The following is a 16,661-nucleotide window of genomic DNA, read 5'->3' as shown; positions in this document are numbered from 1 at the left end:
ATTTACACCAACGACACACGCTCTGCAGACTATATAGTCATAGGAATTCAGGCCGCCCTTCCCCCAACCCACATCCAACCCCCAATGAAGTCAAGGGACACTTGTGACACTCTATACTGGGAGAGATCTCTGAGCCAAAATTGTCAGCAGTGGCGCTCACAGTTGGTCTGATGTCATACATCAGACAACAAAGTGGCCTCAAGTTCTTTTATTTGATTAAGTAAGACCAGAAGCAAAGAGCACTGACCGTATCAATCCATTTCCACTTGGAAAACTCCAAAACGATTTGGGAGTGGCTATCTTTAGAGTTTTTTCAATAATATTAAGCTGTAAAAACACTTGACTCAGATCCTTTCTCACACCAGTAGTGCTGGTGGTTCACAGCAGGATACGGGTACTCATTTGTGATGGAGAGTTCTTACACATCAAGAGGTTTTATTGACTTTGATTGTTTGAGTTGATGTGCATGACCCTGACATTCCAGTGAGGAGAAAGGAGGGCCCGTAGTAACACCACTATGTGTGCTTAATTGAATCAAGAGGCAGTCCGCTTGCTGTAGTTCAAAGTCATAATGCAAGAAACAGATGCTTGTGGTTCCAGATAATTGAATTAGGATGGTATTGTTGGCCTAGTAGTCAATCAAGGCTGTGGTAAAAGAGTAGAGGCCATCTCCTATTACCTTCCAGTGTTGGGACACATCGGATGATGATGGCCCTCTGGGGGACTGGATAGCTTCTGTGGTTCGATGATATTAAAGATACATAACTTGTGTTGCCTTTGATGGTGCAGGTAATGCACCTTCTGTGTCAACTTCACAAAGTGATAGATCACGTCATTCACAGGAAAGGTTCACGGCTCGATAGCATGTCACCACTGGATGTTAAATATACCTTGAAGTCATTGACACTATGGCTTTCCAAACGTCTGGAATATTACCGCTCATACACTCTATATCCAGCAGGTGAAAGATTTATGTGTGCTTGCTGCCACAACTATGTCCCATCATTCAAAAAGGCTTTCCTTCAGATCAAATCAACACAGAGGAGTCACAGATATCTCAACCATGACAGCTCTGTTTATTGGAGGGCATAAAGGTGAGAGATCAGATGGGATTTCTGGAGGGTGGGGGGAGTCTATTCTCAGCAGCAAAGCAACAGTCTTGATTCATACCACAGATATAGTAAAACATCTTATTTCAGACTCAAATATCATTAATAACGCTAGAATAAACACTCATCAGTGCACAGGCAGTATACTAAAGCTGGGATAATTAACTAATTAAAAAGTTAAACTGCAACAATTATAACCAATTCATCATTTAAGTAATTTGTCAAACAAAAATAGTTCTGGTTTTAGCCACTCAAATGGGAGGATTTGCTACTTGTAAGATAAATATGTTTGGGTTTTCAGCTCTTGGTCAGAGAAAATGAGCAATTTTAAGAAATAATCTTGGGCCCCAAGAACTTGTGTATAATTGAAAAGATAACCAATAATGAAAATTATTGTTAGTTGCTGTCCGACTGCATAATAGTGAATTGTGAGGCTGTAACTTGGTAGAAAAGTCCCAATATGGTGCATTCTCCCAGCTGCAGTAGATCGAGGATGGAGCTGAATGACAGAGGAGTGGATTAATATTATTCTTTTCTGTTTTTACAAACTAAAGCCAACTTTTACTCTGAAGGATTGAAGGACTGATTCATGAATAGAGAAGATAAGTAAAGAAGTCAATCAAATGTGTGAGAACACAAAGAATGAACAAGTAATAAATGTACATTTTCAGACATGTTTTGCTCAAAATTTTCACAAAATAAAGCCAACTAAATACAAACGTAAAATTAAACATGCAGTGCAGGCACTGCAAAAGTGTAGTCTGACTAAGTTTGAGAAGGTTTAGGAGTTGAGGGGAGACTATGAATAGCTTGTTTCTATGGACAAACTTAGCCTGGCTTCACTCAACAGCAGGTTCTAGTTTGTCATATTCCTTTTAAAAGCATCTTTACAGCACATGCTGATCTGAATGTGTGGACCGGAATCTGTTATACAGCCACTTGCATGAGCAGCCCTGCACCACCAACAGACCACAGTATTTACTGAACATAAATAGTAACATCAACACATGCCTCATACTTTTCTTTTTGCCTTTAATAGGACATAAAAGCAGTGATTTGCAACTTTGCCTTGACCTCTGGGGGGATAAAATGGTTTTATAGGTCAGTTTTGTGGATGAATGAAACGTAAAAAAAGAGAGCAGAGGAGAGTTTAAAAAAGTGAAAAGTAAAGAGAAAGTTTGAGCTCACTTACAGTAACCAGCTGGCATGTGAGTATCAAAGAGAGGATAAGTCCACAGATCGAAGTGGTCGGAGTGCCCATTTTCCACCAACCCAGCACAGGCTGCAAATGCTGGGGGAAAGGAAAAACCGAGGTCCCTCACTCCTCCTGGCCTCTGGAGCGGTGTGTTGCCTGCACCTATTTCAGACTTTTCTTCTCTGTGAAGAATCCCGACTGCTCCTCTGCGTCCCACACCCGGTGGGACTTCATCAACAGGTAAAACCGATCCTTCTTCCCGCTTGTTTTTGTTTGTTTTTTACTGCACGGGGACGTAAAATATCGACTCGGAGAGGCTCCAAACTTGCTCCTGTACACTCTGAAACTTGGGACTAGTAGTGGGGCTAAATGCAGTCTTGCAAAGTCACTGGGAAGTCCTGTGCTGGGATATAGCAGAGAGAGAGAGAGAGCGGGGGAGAGAGAGAAAGAGAGAGAGAAAGAGAGAGAGCGCAGCCGAAAAAGTAAAAGGCGGAATGGAATTCAGGGAGTGCTGAAAGAGAAGACAGCTAATCGCAGTGTGGGGAGACGCCACCTAGGAGACCCATGTTAGCTCTTTACATCACCACACACTCCTCACGTGTGTAGGTCCAGAAGAAATGCTTCTGTAGCGTTCATATCAGATCCCCAAACGGACTTAAAGGCTTAAAGATCTGAAGGACCGAAAAAACAGCTTTTACTTTCTCGAGGAAATACAGCAATATTACAATTTAAAAATACTGTGTTACAAGTTAAACACCTGTATTCTATAATATTGCTTGTAAAATAAGCAAGAACATAATTAAAGTAGCAAAGTAAGTAGCCAACTTGTAGGCTCTGTTTTTGCATATTTGCTACTATTAGATTAGTATTTATGACGTAGTAACATGCAAGATGTACTTACATATTGTAGCTGGCCGCAATAGAGCCACTTTATTGTGTTTTTTTAATGTTTGGTGGTTTAGTTAACTGTGTGAAAATGCATAAAGGCTCATTTTAGTTTTTTTATTATTATCTTAATCTGCAAAGGAACTGTAGGCCTAGTGGAGTAAAAACCATTTCCTCTAAATGTAATGAAGGAGACGTGTAGTACATACAATTTAAGTTTGCAAGTAAAAGTATCCCAAAATCATACTTACAGCAATTATGTAAATGCACTTAGTTACTTTCAAACATTGGTACTCAGATTGTTCAGTTACAGCAAGTGAAAATAGTGTGGTTTAAAATACTCCAGTACAAGTTAAATTTCTAAATTATAAATACTACTTAAGTAAAAGTACAGAAATATGCTAAATGTAGCCTAATTAAAGTGTGAAAGTAAATATTCACTCTGCAGCTAAAGTGGGTGTCGTTACATATTTGCTACTTTTAGATAAATGTTTGTTATGCAACAAGACACAGGATGTATTTTAATATTGTTGCTGGCTGCAATAAAGCAACTTTTATATGTTGGGTGGTTTAAAGTACTGTATAACAATATACAATAGGCTCATTATAGTTTTTTCAATCTTCATCTGCAGTAGAAGTAACCAGTGACTACAGGTACCAAATAAAAGTAGTTGAGTAAAAACTACAGTTATTGCATCTGAAATATAGTAGAGTAGAGGTATAGCACCATAAAGTTTAAATACTTAAGTAAAAGTACCCCCAAAGTGATGGAAAGTAACTAAGTATATTTACTCAAGTGTCTGCACTTAAGTTCAGTACTTGACAAAATGTACTTAGTTACTTTCCATCACTAGTATTCTAGTTAAGTTGTTAGTTAAGTGAAAGTAGAATGGTCTAAAGAGACTCACTTAAAAATACAATTCCTAAATTCAATAATTTTTTTAAGTAAAAATATGTGAAATGGACTCAAAGTATAAGGAGTAGAAGTACTTATCTTAAATGTAGAGCAGAGCAGAGATGTCTAAAGAAGCATTAAATGTAAATATACTTTGTAACATTCCATCACTGATGTATTGAATAATTTCTGTCCTATATATCATATTAGTACAATAGTCCTATAATAACATTTCCTGCAGGGACCTTTATAATAAACCGTTCTAAAGCATTAAACATTATTTTTATTGTATGAATGACAAAATGATATGGCAGTGACATAAAGTTATCTTTTATGTTTAAAAAATGTATATAAACAAAGAAGAACAGATTTAATCCTGGGATTTGTCATTTTTCTTTGACTGGCTAATAAACCTGCTCCACCTGTCATGTACTTTTCATGCCCTCAAGACAAATATTTTTTGAAAGTCCTTATTGGCAATCCTGACATGTAGTCCCATTCCACTCAGTGTTTACACATTTTTATGGAAACATTCTGGTAATTTGAATGACTATGATTCCCTTACTTTAGAAAATATTAATTTATTAATTCACTTAGTTAAAAGAGTTCTCGCCTGCTTAATACAGTAAACTTGAGCATTAGCGTCCTCTACTGGAGGTAGAACAGGCATTACACTGAACACTTAAAGGACTTCACCATGCAGTGGCTAATAAGAACTAATACTGCATTTAGTAAAAATAGACAATTAACTGAGACATGTCCTAAATATAAACCACACACAGAAATATGTGGTGAACTACTTGTCAGGACTGGAGTCAGGAGCTGTGAGGAGGTCTTTATGTTTGTGTCCATTCATGTCATTGGTGTAAAGAGCACACTGTAACACTCAGAGGCAGCTGTTGCCAATTAGAAGCTGAACCCTGAATAGAATTGGAGCTCTTCTCATTTGCTCACCAAAATAGGCTAAAAGTGACATGAACAGAATAGGCTTATCAAGTTGGTTGGTATGTTATGAATGCAGCACTTGTGAGATTTGCATCTTTACAATCTAAATCCTGCAGATTAAAATAGTCGTGATCTAAAAATGAAAGTTGCTCTATTCAGACATGTTTTAAAGGTCCCCAATTATGTGTGAGAATTCTATGTCGTTTTCTTAACTATAATCAATCAAAACTTTATTGCAGACTCCAACGTCCAAATAGACATACAATCACATACAGTACATAAAACAAACATACAGTGTAAAAGCCGTTAGATCACCTAATTTTTTAAAAAGGGCTTATGCAAATTCAATAAATAGAATCTAATAAATAACAGCAGTAAAAAGTGGCATATAAAAAACAGTGCTTATACACCTCCTATAAAAGACACAAATACCAGTGTTTCCACATATAGGACTGGTATCTCCCAGAACTACACCTTGGATTGGTCAACTGTATAATAAGATTATTCTGGGACCCCTGCAGTCTACATATAAACTTATACATACGTCTTCTCAGGGTGGCCTGGAAGTTGTTTATCCCTAAATCACAAAAAGCTTATAATGCAGGTCTAGGTGATATATAAGTACTATGAAAGTATTAAAAAGCAGCCGGTATTCAGAAACTGTGCCTCTAAACAAGCTGTCCAACTTCCGTAAAATTGTGATCTAACAACAATAATATAGGTAGAAAGTGCAATTAAGTAAGAAGGGACTATCCGCAGTCTTGAAGGTGACACAGCATGCCGTCTTTACTGCAAGTCTCACTTTACAACATGACAATGCCCCTGAGATCTCTTCCGGTGCTATGTACTAATTTTAATCAAAACCACAATCTTTTCCTAAGCCTAAGCAAGTAGTTTTTGTCCCTAAACCGAAGCACTTTTTCATTATCACTTTTGGCTGTGTCGAGTCAAACTATGCTGTACTGGAGGTTTCATGTTTTCACATCACAGTTGTTTGGGATGCATTTCCGACCATGATTTGCTTCCAAACTAGTGATGTCACACATGTGGTTGGTGGATGGATAATGTAACACGAGGGATAAATTAGGGAGGCATGTGTCAAATTCTGACTTGGCCAAGACATTAAGGAGCCTTACGGGACCTCTGCAATGGTTCACAAAATACGTCTTGTGAAGGTCACAACATGATTGATAAGACAGAAACACAAACATACTATTTTCAGACTTATACATACATTTTTTGTGGATTTTACACCTGCAAGAACACTTATTGAGATGTGTATGTTGAGCTGGTTACCTAGTGGCTACACGGTGGCCTCACAGCAAGAGGGTTGCCGGTTCGCCTCCTGCCTGCAGCTCTTCTGTGTGGAGTTTGCATGTTCTCCCTGTCTCAGCGTGGGTTCTCGATGGGTACTCCGGCTTCCACCCACAGTCCAAAAACATGCACTTAGGTTTAATTGGTGACTCTAAATTGCCCGTAGGTGGTTGTCTGTATCTATAGGTCAGCCCTGCGATTGTCTGGCGACCTGTCCAGGGTGTACCGCGCCTCTTGCCCAATGTCAGCTGGGTTAGGCTCCAGCACACTGCGACCCGAGTGCAGATAATCGGATAAGGATAACGAATGAATGAATGGTTACCTAGTCATATGCAATGTGTGACAAGAGATTTGCAATATTTATTATTTCATTTTGCACTTCTTTGTTGATAGGATATGCAAGAACACCACATATAAACAATGCAGTTAATCTCAGAGACTGGATCACAAAGCCAGCTGCAGGTCTCAGAGCGAGCAGAGATCTCTTTCTATGCTCTCTAGACTTCTTGAATACACAAGAGAGATAATGTCTGGTCTTTGACCATGAATGCATACTCGAGGCATCTCACTGACCACAGTAGTGTGATTTAAGGACTCCTCCCTTGCCTCCCGTCTGCAGAAAAGGACTGGAAAAATTGTGTCGAACATGTTTAGTCAAAACTGTCTCAACCCATTATTATAGGTCCCAAAACCAATGTACCATTTAAATAAATGTTGTGTCCTGACCAAATTCTCTGTGACTCACAAACTGGAGTTTAGAATCAAATAAAGTACATTACTGTTTAACTACCCTGTTTATAGTATCTATTGCCCAGATAATCTTAATTAATGGTAAAAATAACAATATAGACCAAAAGTTTAATGTCTCATTATCTCTGGCTTGAATGCTAACACAGCCGATGAGTTGGAGAGAGCTGAATAAATGATAGAAGCAACAGCTTTATGTCAGTATTGTGAGACAAATCCTTCGCAACTTTAAGTTTAGGAGCGGTCTGCGAGCAAAGCCAAATCTGATCGACTCCCAGTTTTGTTGCTGTGCTTGCAGTCTGTACACATTATTCGATTCAGCCATGAGCTATGGTTGTGAAGATGTCAGATGACTCACTCTAGCACAGTGTGTCTTGCCAACTGGAGCTGCAGCTGCAGAAAACAGCTGTGACAATGACCGACGGATCAGCCAAGAAATATAAAATGGTTCCGCTCTCAGTGCGGTACAACGCCCTTGGACTCTGATACACATTTTACAAGTTATACTGGAAGATTACACACATTTTTACCCCCTTATTTCAATCAACTCTCATATATGGGTCATGGCTTTCTCAGCCTCTCATTTCCACCAAATGACTCCAAGAAATTAGCATTTGGTTAATAAGGGCAGACTTAAAAAAAGAGTCAGCAAAGGGTGTTTCTTTTTAACAACTTTTGAGAGTTCAAAATATTTTGTTTAGAATAAATCTTGAAAATTGACAGTGACCAAGAACATTAAAAAATAACCTGAAGTCAGTTAACATTTGAGCTGACACCTACCCTTCAGTGGTAAGAGTTAAGTTAGAAAAAACTATTAATTACACATAAAAATCAGATTGTTTCAAAATTGCACAGCCACAATGAAGTGACTATATAAAATAAATATAATATATAGGTATATATATAAATAAAAATAAATATAGCACTGAAACTGACTCAATTCCTGAAAGTGGAACTGAGTAATCTTTGCCTTTATGCTTGAAAATTTGCAGAATAAGCTAAAGGAACCAGAAACGCTCTTGTCAAGCCAAAAAAAAAAAAGAGCACAAAATAGTCAAGACAGTTCAATAGGGCCCCAGCTAATTGTGCTGGTATATTGAGAAAGGCTCACCATCATTTACATTTCATTGCTGGCAGGATTTTCCTCATATATACACAGTCCTGTGTCTCAGCCTATCAGGAGCCCGACTGGGTGTCTCTCACACCTTGTTTGCCACATGGTCAAAGAGTCATTAGGAAGACATACATAGAAAGTCTATCTATAGCTGTGCATCCAAATAAAATGAATCCATGAATGCAGTGCATGCATACAAGCATTCAAACACAGAGACACCGGGAAAATTTGAAACCAGAATGTCACTCGGGATGAGCAGCATGACTCTGGCATCCAGCTCATCGGACATGCTAAGACAGTTGCTGCAGAAGGACAACAAAGTGCATCTGGTCATCTGCTCCGCCAGTGGGAAGCATCAGGGGACACCACAAAACATGTGTCTCTTCTAACTCAAGGACAAACACATATTTCAAAATAAATGTTTCCTATGAGACTAGTTTAGGTGCGTGTATAATATTTAAGTGTCCCAAGTAGAATTAGCAGTGGTATTTTACACATGCTTTATTAGTTTTATTAAGCAGTAGGTTCATTGTTAGCTCCCCCCTCCATACACAAAGTCATTTGGGTTTGCCCTGCCAGCACTGTTAGGTACACTACTTTGTGATCTGCTAAAATTGTACATTCTGTTAATCCACATATTCTACAGTGCTAGGGAAGCACCTGTGACTATAAACCATACTGTATATATGCATGTATATAAGCATACAGTACATTAGGTCTCACAACTCATCTGAATCTGAACTCATAAGATTTTATTATGAAAGGGATGCTCAAATGATTTGATAGGGGGAAGAGCATGAATGACTTGACAAAAAAGGAACAAATAGTCCAAATTAAGGCAGAATATTATATATACTATATATATATATATATATATATATATATATATATATATATATATATATATATATATATATAATATTATAATACAATAAACCTGCTCCACACCTGTTGTGTACTCTTCACTTGTAGTGTACTTTTCAAGTACACTACAAGTTGTTCCTCTCCACTCATTGTTTTACTTAATAAAAAAAATGGCAATTAATCAATTAAATTGAATGAAAGAGATGTATCTCAGAAACAAATGCCACGTAACCACACACATCCCTTCCAGTTCCAGCTGGGGACCTTTCTTGCATGTCACACCCCTCCCGCCCCCTCTCCTCCCATTTCCTGTCTTCCCCTTCACTGCCAACTGTCCAACAACAATAACAATGCCAAAAAATAATCTTTACAAGGAGAGAGCGGGGGTGAGAGAGAGAGAAGAGATCTCTCCTACTAAACGCAGTCAACTTGAACAAAAAGCGCCCTCTACTGGAGTCAGAACAGGCCTTACACTGAAGAGTAAAATTACTTTACAAAGAACCAACTGAAGCATCAAGTAAAGATAGAAACACGATTAACTGTTCTGTCTCATCAAGTGACAAAACATTAGTGTCTTTTACCTCGAAGACAAACACAACACACAACAAATATTTCCTATTAGACAGAGATTTAAATCCTGAACTTGTGTCAATCCTGAAAACACCAGGTCCTAAACTTACCACAATGCAACTTATTTGTGTCTTTTATTAGACCTTCCATGTCCCAGTTTACAATGAAGGCTTTTTGTTATCAATTTGTAATCTCCAAGTTCAAGCTGAGATAAATATTATAGCTTAGACTTTGAAATGCTTCATGTGATGAATTGCTCTAAGAAGAAAGACAAAGCACCTACTGTGCCTCAATACAATAAGACAGTGTGATGGTCTGCAATCATATTGCTGAATAATCCTTCTTAGGTAGAGATTGCACTTCATGCTCGATTTGCTGGAAGGTGAGGATTACAGTTTGCTTAACATACATGAGTGCAATGTCTTCAGTTTAATTTAACTCAACAAGTTTCAGACATGAAAGCAGAAGAAATTATTCTTACATTGTTCCAAGCTGGTTTGTTGGAGTTGAGTGCTGTTGCTCCCATGCCATATTTCTGACATATAAATACAAGGAAAAGATCATTTGCATTTTAAAATAAACAAAGCAGATGTAAAATATAGCAACTATGTTGCCTTATGCTGCAATACAGATCTGGCATGTCTTTCTGTTGGTTTAAAGTGGATAGAAACATCTTATTAAAGACACAAATATCATATTGACAAGGAACAATGAGGCCTGGGTGTTGGGTGCATAAGCCAAATGTGCTCTTTTGTTTGGTATTGTTGCTTGAATTAAAAAAAAATATTAAAAAATACCTCCTTAAGTACATTCCAAACAAATCTTCTTTTTTTTTTTTTTTAGATATGGTGCTATGACATATTTGAAAACTTAAAGACCTATTTTTTTTTCAAATAAAAAAATGTTTAACCTTAATTGACTCTGGGCTATCTTTTCACCCATGATATCGCCCTTCTATTACAAAAATGTAAACATTTTACTTTTTATATTTTGATAGGGAGGAATTAGAAGGAATTTATTCTTACCATGTCAGTCAGTTTGGTAAAATATTCGCAATGATTTCTCTCGTATATTAAAGTAAAATTATAACGTTAGCTTGTTTGTGTGGGAAATATTAGACATTCGTTTTTAATTTAGGCTATCTCAGCTGTGCTGTGCACATATTGTGGATGGAAGAATTAGCCATTTCCTTGTTTACACCGCCGGCGGCTGTGATTGGTCCAATGAAGAGCGCGCGCAGAGGACAACAATCAGGGTACGTTTGATTTAGTTTACTGCGCGCCGCTTCCGCTCTACTGGCAACCACATCATTCAGACACACAAAGGAAAATTGGGATGACAAACGATAAACCAAACACACACTAATAAAATAGGCGGCTGAATTAACTTCTGCAGATTCTTGTCCTTGAGGAATTACTATAAATTACAACACACCTGGATTCATGACAGCAAGAATAATTGTAATATTGTAATGGCTCCTATATCAGTTAACTCATAAATGTAGGATACCTATAATGCCCAGCCATAAAGTTAACTTGCTGTTTTGACCCAATTTATCAAACTGGCTGTCTTCAGTTTTGTGGAAAGTTCTGTACTTAAGCACAAATTTGACATACACCCCACTGATACCTGAAGTCATATATGACAATGTTTTTCAATGAAGGCGGAGGATGATTAGCAGAATAAAACGTTGCATTTAAAAGTTGTACATCAACATCAATAAAAATAAGAGTAATGACAGCAAACTGATTTAAAAACCATATCATTTATTTAAATCAAATCAAAATTACTTTATTTATCCCCGAGAGGAAATTCAGTTAGTCTGATAGAATCTCTGGAAGAATGAGACAGCCTGATGGCTGTAGGAGTGAAGGATCTTTTGTATCTCTCCGTCCTGCAACAGGGAGAGAGGAGCCGTCCATTGCTGTTTTTTTGGTGTATTAAGGTTTTGTGTAGCAGATGATCCGGGTATTACAGGATGGCCTCAAACATCTTGACAGTGCATCTCTCCACCACCTCCTCAAGTAGACAAGTTCTGATAACTGTCTATTCTCATCAGGCAATAAAACATAACAATTTTTATATATCAGGTTCCATTTACAAAGTCATTGCATAACACAAACATCAATATTTTTTGTGCTGCTGATACAACTGTAGTTTGACTACGTAGAGTATGACTGCCTGGACTTTAACAGAACATAGACAAGCCAGTGGATAGACAGGTAAATCACAACAGGGAGCTTAGTGAAAGAAAGTAGGTCTGCTTACTTTCTACCTGCTTGTTTTACTCCTATCAAACAATTCCACAGACAAAGGACAAAAGATACCTTAAGCTTGTTTTTATTTGAACATCTGTTCACACCTGATAAATCAGAGAAAATTATTTAGTAATTCAACAAGGAACCACATCATATTTAAGGTTTATATGGTATACTGTAATATAATATCCTCCCCTCAGATCCCGCCGGTCACATGCGATAAAGAGAGGTTTTTTCGACATGTCATGGTATGATATAGAATTATGTGACATTACACATTAAAGTGAAATCAGACTGAGCCTATGTGATTTATTCATTCATATTGTCAACAGAAAATAAAAATAGTATGACTATTAATGTTTTTGTACTGAGTTGTATGTGACATAATCATCTATAGTACCTGAGATTATTTAATTCAAAGCAAATATGTGACTTTACAAAAAAAATATTTTTACATATATATTTTTCCAGTTCATTACAAATGTACATAATGTCAGCTTCATTTTACTTTTTTTGATTCAGTTTTATTGTTTAACTCATGCAGCAAAGCCTTCTGCTCATGGGAATAGTCCAGTGTAGTTAAATCAGATTTTTGGTTAATCTGACTAATCTGTATTTGTGTTTATGCTGGTGAACATAGTCAGTGTATGGCTGGAAATATATTTTTTTCTACATAATTGCACTTGAAACTGTTATATGTATTTGGTACTTTTCATTTAATTCCCACAGGAGTATACAAAAATAGGCTTTACCATATGGTTATATCTTTGACTATTTGTTTATTGAAAGCATGCTATATTGTGACTGTATGTATATCATTATTGAGATATGAAATTACCTATATAGTAATATAAGATTTTGGCAATATTATCCAGTCTGACTATTTTTACAATACAGTATGTTCATTGAGATAATTTGCCTTTCTTAGCCTGCTCATTCAGCATTCAGCTATCTGTTTTCATTGTAAACTGTCAGTCTTTACTGATCAGTAGTATTTAATTTTTGGTAGGACACACAGCATTTCAAAAAGGAGGTTGGCACCAGTCAGCGCAGTGTTGCCTGTTGAGAAAACAAAACATGTATAGATGAAATGAAGCTCGTATTAACAAAATATACCACTTCGATGAGAAATATAATGTACCTGTGGTGTCATAAGCTGGAGACACCTCCACTAGATCACATCCAACAAGGTTTAACCCTCGACAGCCCCGAACAATCTCAACTCCCTTAGAAAAAGAAAAAAAAAAGAATATTCATAAAGCCAGGACGATACAGGAAGCACAGAAAATGTGTTTGTCTAATAAAGGAAACCCCTTTGTAAATTGCAGTACTTGTGTGGAACTATTGGATTAAATTGTTTACTTGTAATATGACATGGTTGTGTGATCAGATTTAAGCCATATAAGACAAATAACAGGGATGAAAGTCTGTTTCAAATGTTTACCTGTATGGGAGTTAGCCCGGCTATCTCTGGTGTGCCTGTTCCAGGAGCAAAGCCCGGGTCAAGAGCGTCGATGTCGAAACTGAGATATACTGGACCGCTGCCCATCTGAGCCCTGACCTCTGCCATCAGAGGTGCAAGAGATTTGAACCAGCACTCTTCTGCTTGTACCACTCGGAAACCCTGCACAAAATATAAAGCAGTGTCATTATTTTCTTACTTAAAAGGATCAATTTAGAACATTATTATTGCCCAAAAGCTTTTTTCCTAAGAATGTCAGCACATAAAAGGTCTTTTCCACAAAAAACATTCAGACTTGTAGCAGTGAAAAAAAAGCACAGGTGTAAATAGTTAAATGAATGATGGACGAATTCCATTTTGCTGCCTGTTCTGCTGCCTCACTGTCACATGGTCATGGCTAAAATGGACACTTGTTTTTAGTGTTATTAGTAGTTGTTTTCCTAATATTAAAAGCCTGCTGTGTGAGGCCTATCAATGTAATAAACCACATATGTTTAATCTAATGGCAATAAGACATTCATTATATTAGATCAATATATTTTTCTGCTCTTATACTATTAAAGCAGTTGCAGAAAGTTTTTTTTCATGAATTTGCAGATAAATGCAGCACATTGATCCAGGGCAACAATTACTCCTTTAATCTATTAGTTGATCTGCAGCAGAGGTACCTGTGCCCGGCTCCATTCGTATGAATCTGGAGAGTAGCCAGTACCACGCAGGCCGATCTGAACCACTCTCTTGCAGTCCAGTAGCCCCTCCTCCACACAACGTCTGAATGGAGTCCCATGTCCAATCTTCTCCCCCAAAACCACATCACTGGTGTCAGCATGAGCATCCACATGGACCAGACCCACTGGGCCATGCCTGACAAAGGAACACAGAACAAACTGAGTAGGCAGCACGGTGTTTAAAATTACTGAGAGAAAGTTAATGTTGAGAATTCCAATTATTGTAGACATATAACTGCGAAAAGCCCTAATGTTTTACAATAGAAAATTGTAGCTGAATCCTCTTTTTATTGGTCCCAGCTTCTTTAATGTGAGAATTAGTGCATTTCTGTTTTTAATCATCATTTTTAATTGAATATCTTTAGATTTTGAACAGCCTGGAGATACCACCTTGACCTCTTAGTACTTGTGATGTGGATTTTTCTTCTTCATAGACAATGATTACGCAATTTAAAAAAAAAAAATCAACAGATTAATCAATAATGAAAAGAACCATTAGTTTCAGCTGTTATCTCTTATAAACTTTCTTCACTGTGGAAACAAGGTAAACGTCATGATCAAACTTTTCCAGGCACAGTGAACTGACGATAGTATCTGATCTGTATGCAGCAGTGAAGCACACTCACTTCTCTGCAACAGCTTGTAGGATTGGATATGCAATTGTGTGATCACCACCTGCAGACAACAAAAAACCTTTAAAGACCTTTGATCAAACATACAATCTACATTGCAGAGCTTGCTTCGGTTGTTATATTACACCTTGATTATCTTTATAGAGGGTGTAAACATTATGTAAACACCTTTTTTCTCTTGTCAATCTTACCCATAGTCAGAGGAATACAACCAGTAGCCAGGACCTTTCTGTAGGCCTCCCTGATGCGTTTGCAGGTGTCCTTCAGGTCATACACATTCACATTAACGTCCCCAATATCAGCCACCATGACAGACTCATACGGTGCTGCCCTGGTGCCACTGTTGTAGGATCTCAACATGGCAGATTCGACTCTGATCTGCCTGGGACCAAACCTGCAGTGGTGGAGGGAATATGTAGTAATTAATGAAAATGCTTTGGAGGAAACTGTCATTTTTTACTGTTATTAATAACAAAACACAAATACAGTTTTGACGTGTGGATTGTGAAACACATCAAAACAATCCAAACAAAACAACTGTATTTACCCCAGAGGGGAAATTCAGTTAGTCAGTTAGCTCTTACGGTACACACCCATCCCCGTCAGAGGCTGCAATATGCACACACGCACAGATACACCAAAGAAATATACTGACTAACACACACACAACCCACCTTCAGAGACTGCTTCCAGAGAAAAAAAATCACAAAACTACAAATAAAAGCTATTTATTATTTAACTTTCACCAACTACATCCCTGTAAATAACCTGCAAATGTATGAACAAAACTAGAATTAGTGTATAGCACTCCTGTTACACTCCATACAGTTGGCTCTTAAAAGTTATGTATTTACTTGATTCCTGTGGTCTAAGGCTAGTACCTTCAGGTTGAATGCACTTATTGTAAGTCGCTTTGGACAAAAGCGTCAGCTAAATGTAGATGTAATGTTTAAAGTGCTATTACTGTTGATTGCCTTTTGTTGTTTGCCTTTACCTGCTTGCATTTATTTCTATGTTTGAATTTCCATTCTATTGTCTATATTTTTATACAATGTGTTTTGTGTACATATATATATATATATATATATATATATATATATATATATATATATATATATATATAATGGAGTAATTAATCACTGCTGCCTTTTTTAAGATCTCAACACTGAAGAATTGTTAATTGAATTGCAGTATGAATGTATCTTCACAACCATGAAAATAATAGTATGTTTGTGAATCTGTTAAAAAGAGTTGCAGAGTCCAGTTTCACTTTTGTAGTTGTGACTCTTGCTGCAGGCACGTAGGCCTACTCATGGTCAGCAGCAACAGGCAGCTGCTGCAGAGGAAAACACCACCTTGCTCCAGGCCGGTTGGAGGTCCCGGTATCAATGGGGACCCCGATGAACGCCGCGTCCAGCCCGTCCGCTGTCTCCTGGTAAGGTAACTTGGCCATGGTGGGGATCCCCGACACCCTCGCAACAAACTCGGCGCTCGGTGGGACATTGTAGCGGTTCCCTGAAGTCTTTCTGTTGGGGGTTATGGAAAGACCTCGTTTGTCGCTACACAGCTCCAAAAATGGACGTGTCCGTAAGGAAAAGACGTCTGCTGTAGTCCCACTGTATGTAACAGAGCGAAGTATTTTAAGGTTTCTCCAAAATGAAAACATACTTGCTGTGAGTTGTGAGTGTAATATGGAACTGTGTGTGTCCCGCTGACAACAAGACTTTAGCTGATGCCTTTACTGTTTCCTCGGAAGCTCGTAATTTTCTTTATTAGCCGGACAGGAAATGACCCTACGTAGACCTGTATAGTATTATATGTCTAATTAAATGACCATGTGCTGCTGTGTTGAATGCACCATCTCTGGTAAATACGCTACGCAGTGTCCCATCACCTTGGGTGAGATATACAACTTTCCATGTCACTAATTTATTCATGTGCTT

General features: G+C 37.7%; 2 protein-coding genes across 2 annotated transcripts in view; both read right to left on the bottom strand.

Moving 5' to 3' along the window:
* Nucleotides 1–2,692, bottom strand: part of hspg2 (heparan sulfate proteoglycan 2) — a 97,635-nt gene extending 94,943 nt beyond the window's left edge. Inside the window, exon 1 of the mRNA XM_059332419.1 lies at nt 2,302–2,692. Within this exon, the coding sequence (XP_059188402.1) occupies nt 2,302–2,370 (69 nt within the window). The 5' untranslated portion in view covers nt 2,371–2,692. The remainder of the gene's footprint in view (nt 1–2,301) is intronic.
* Nucleotides 2,693–12,725: 10,033 nt separating this feature from the next.
* On the bottom strand, nt 12,726–16,469 carry agmat (agmatine ureohydrolase (agmatinase)). Its single transcript, XM_059332430.1, has 7 exons — nt 16,074–16,469; nt 14,910–15,112; nt 14,713–14,761; nt 14,027–14,222; nt 13,341–13,520; nt 13,038–13,122; nt 12,726–12,955 (listed from the first exon to the last, which is right to left on the bottom strand). Exons 1-7 carry the CDS (start codon nt 16,382–16,384, stop codon nt 12,882–12,884), a joined length of 1,098 nt encoding a protein of 365 aa, XP_059188413.1. The 5' UTR covers nt 16,385–16,469; the 3' UTR covers nt 12,726–12,881.
* Nucleotides 16,470–16,661: the final 192 nt, after the last annotated feature.

This window comes from Centropristis striata, chromosome 5 (assembly GCF_030273125.1).
Source record: "Centropristis striata isolate RG_2023a ecotype Rhode Island chromosome 5, C.striata_1.0, whole genome shotgun sequence".
Taxonomy (NCBI): Eukaryota; Metazoa; Chordata; class Actinopteri; order Perciformes; family Serranidae; genus Centropristis; species Centropristis striata.
Note: the sequence above shows the minus strand (reverse complement) of the source record. Positions and strands in the feature narration are given on the sequence as shown.

What these genes read in the sequence shown, in the direction of transcription:
- agmat (XM_059332430.1), bottom strand. Translation starts at nt 16,384, where the DNA reads ATGTTTTCATTTTGGAGAAACCTTAAAATACTTCGCTCTGTTACATAC. An exon ending in CCGGGCTAACTCCCATACAG is followed by an intron (nt 13,123 to 13,340) that starts GTAAACATTTGA and finishes TCTTTTTCTAAG; the next exon opens with GGAGTTGAGATTGTTCGGGG. An exon ending in TCCAGCTTATGACACCACAG is followed by an intron (nt 12,956 to 13,037) that starts GTACATTATATT and finishes TTTTCTCAACAG; the next exon opens with GCAACACTGCGCTGACTGGT.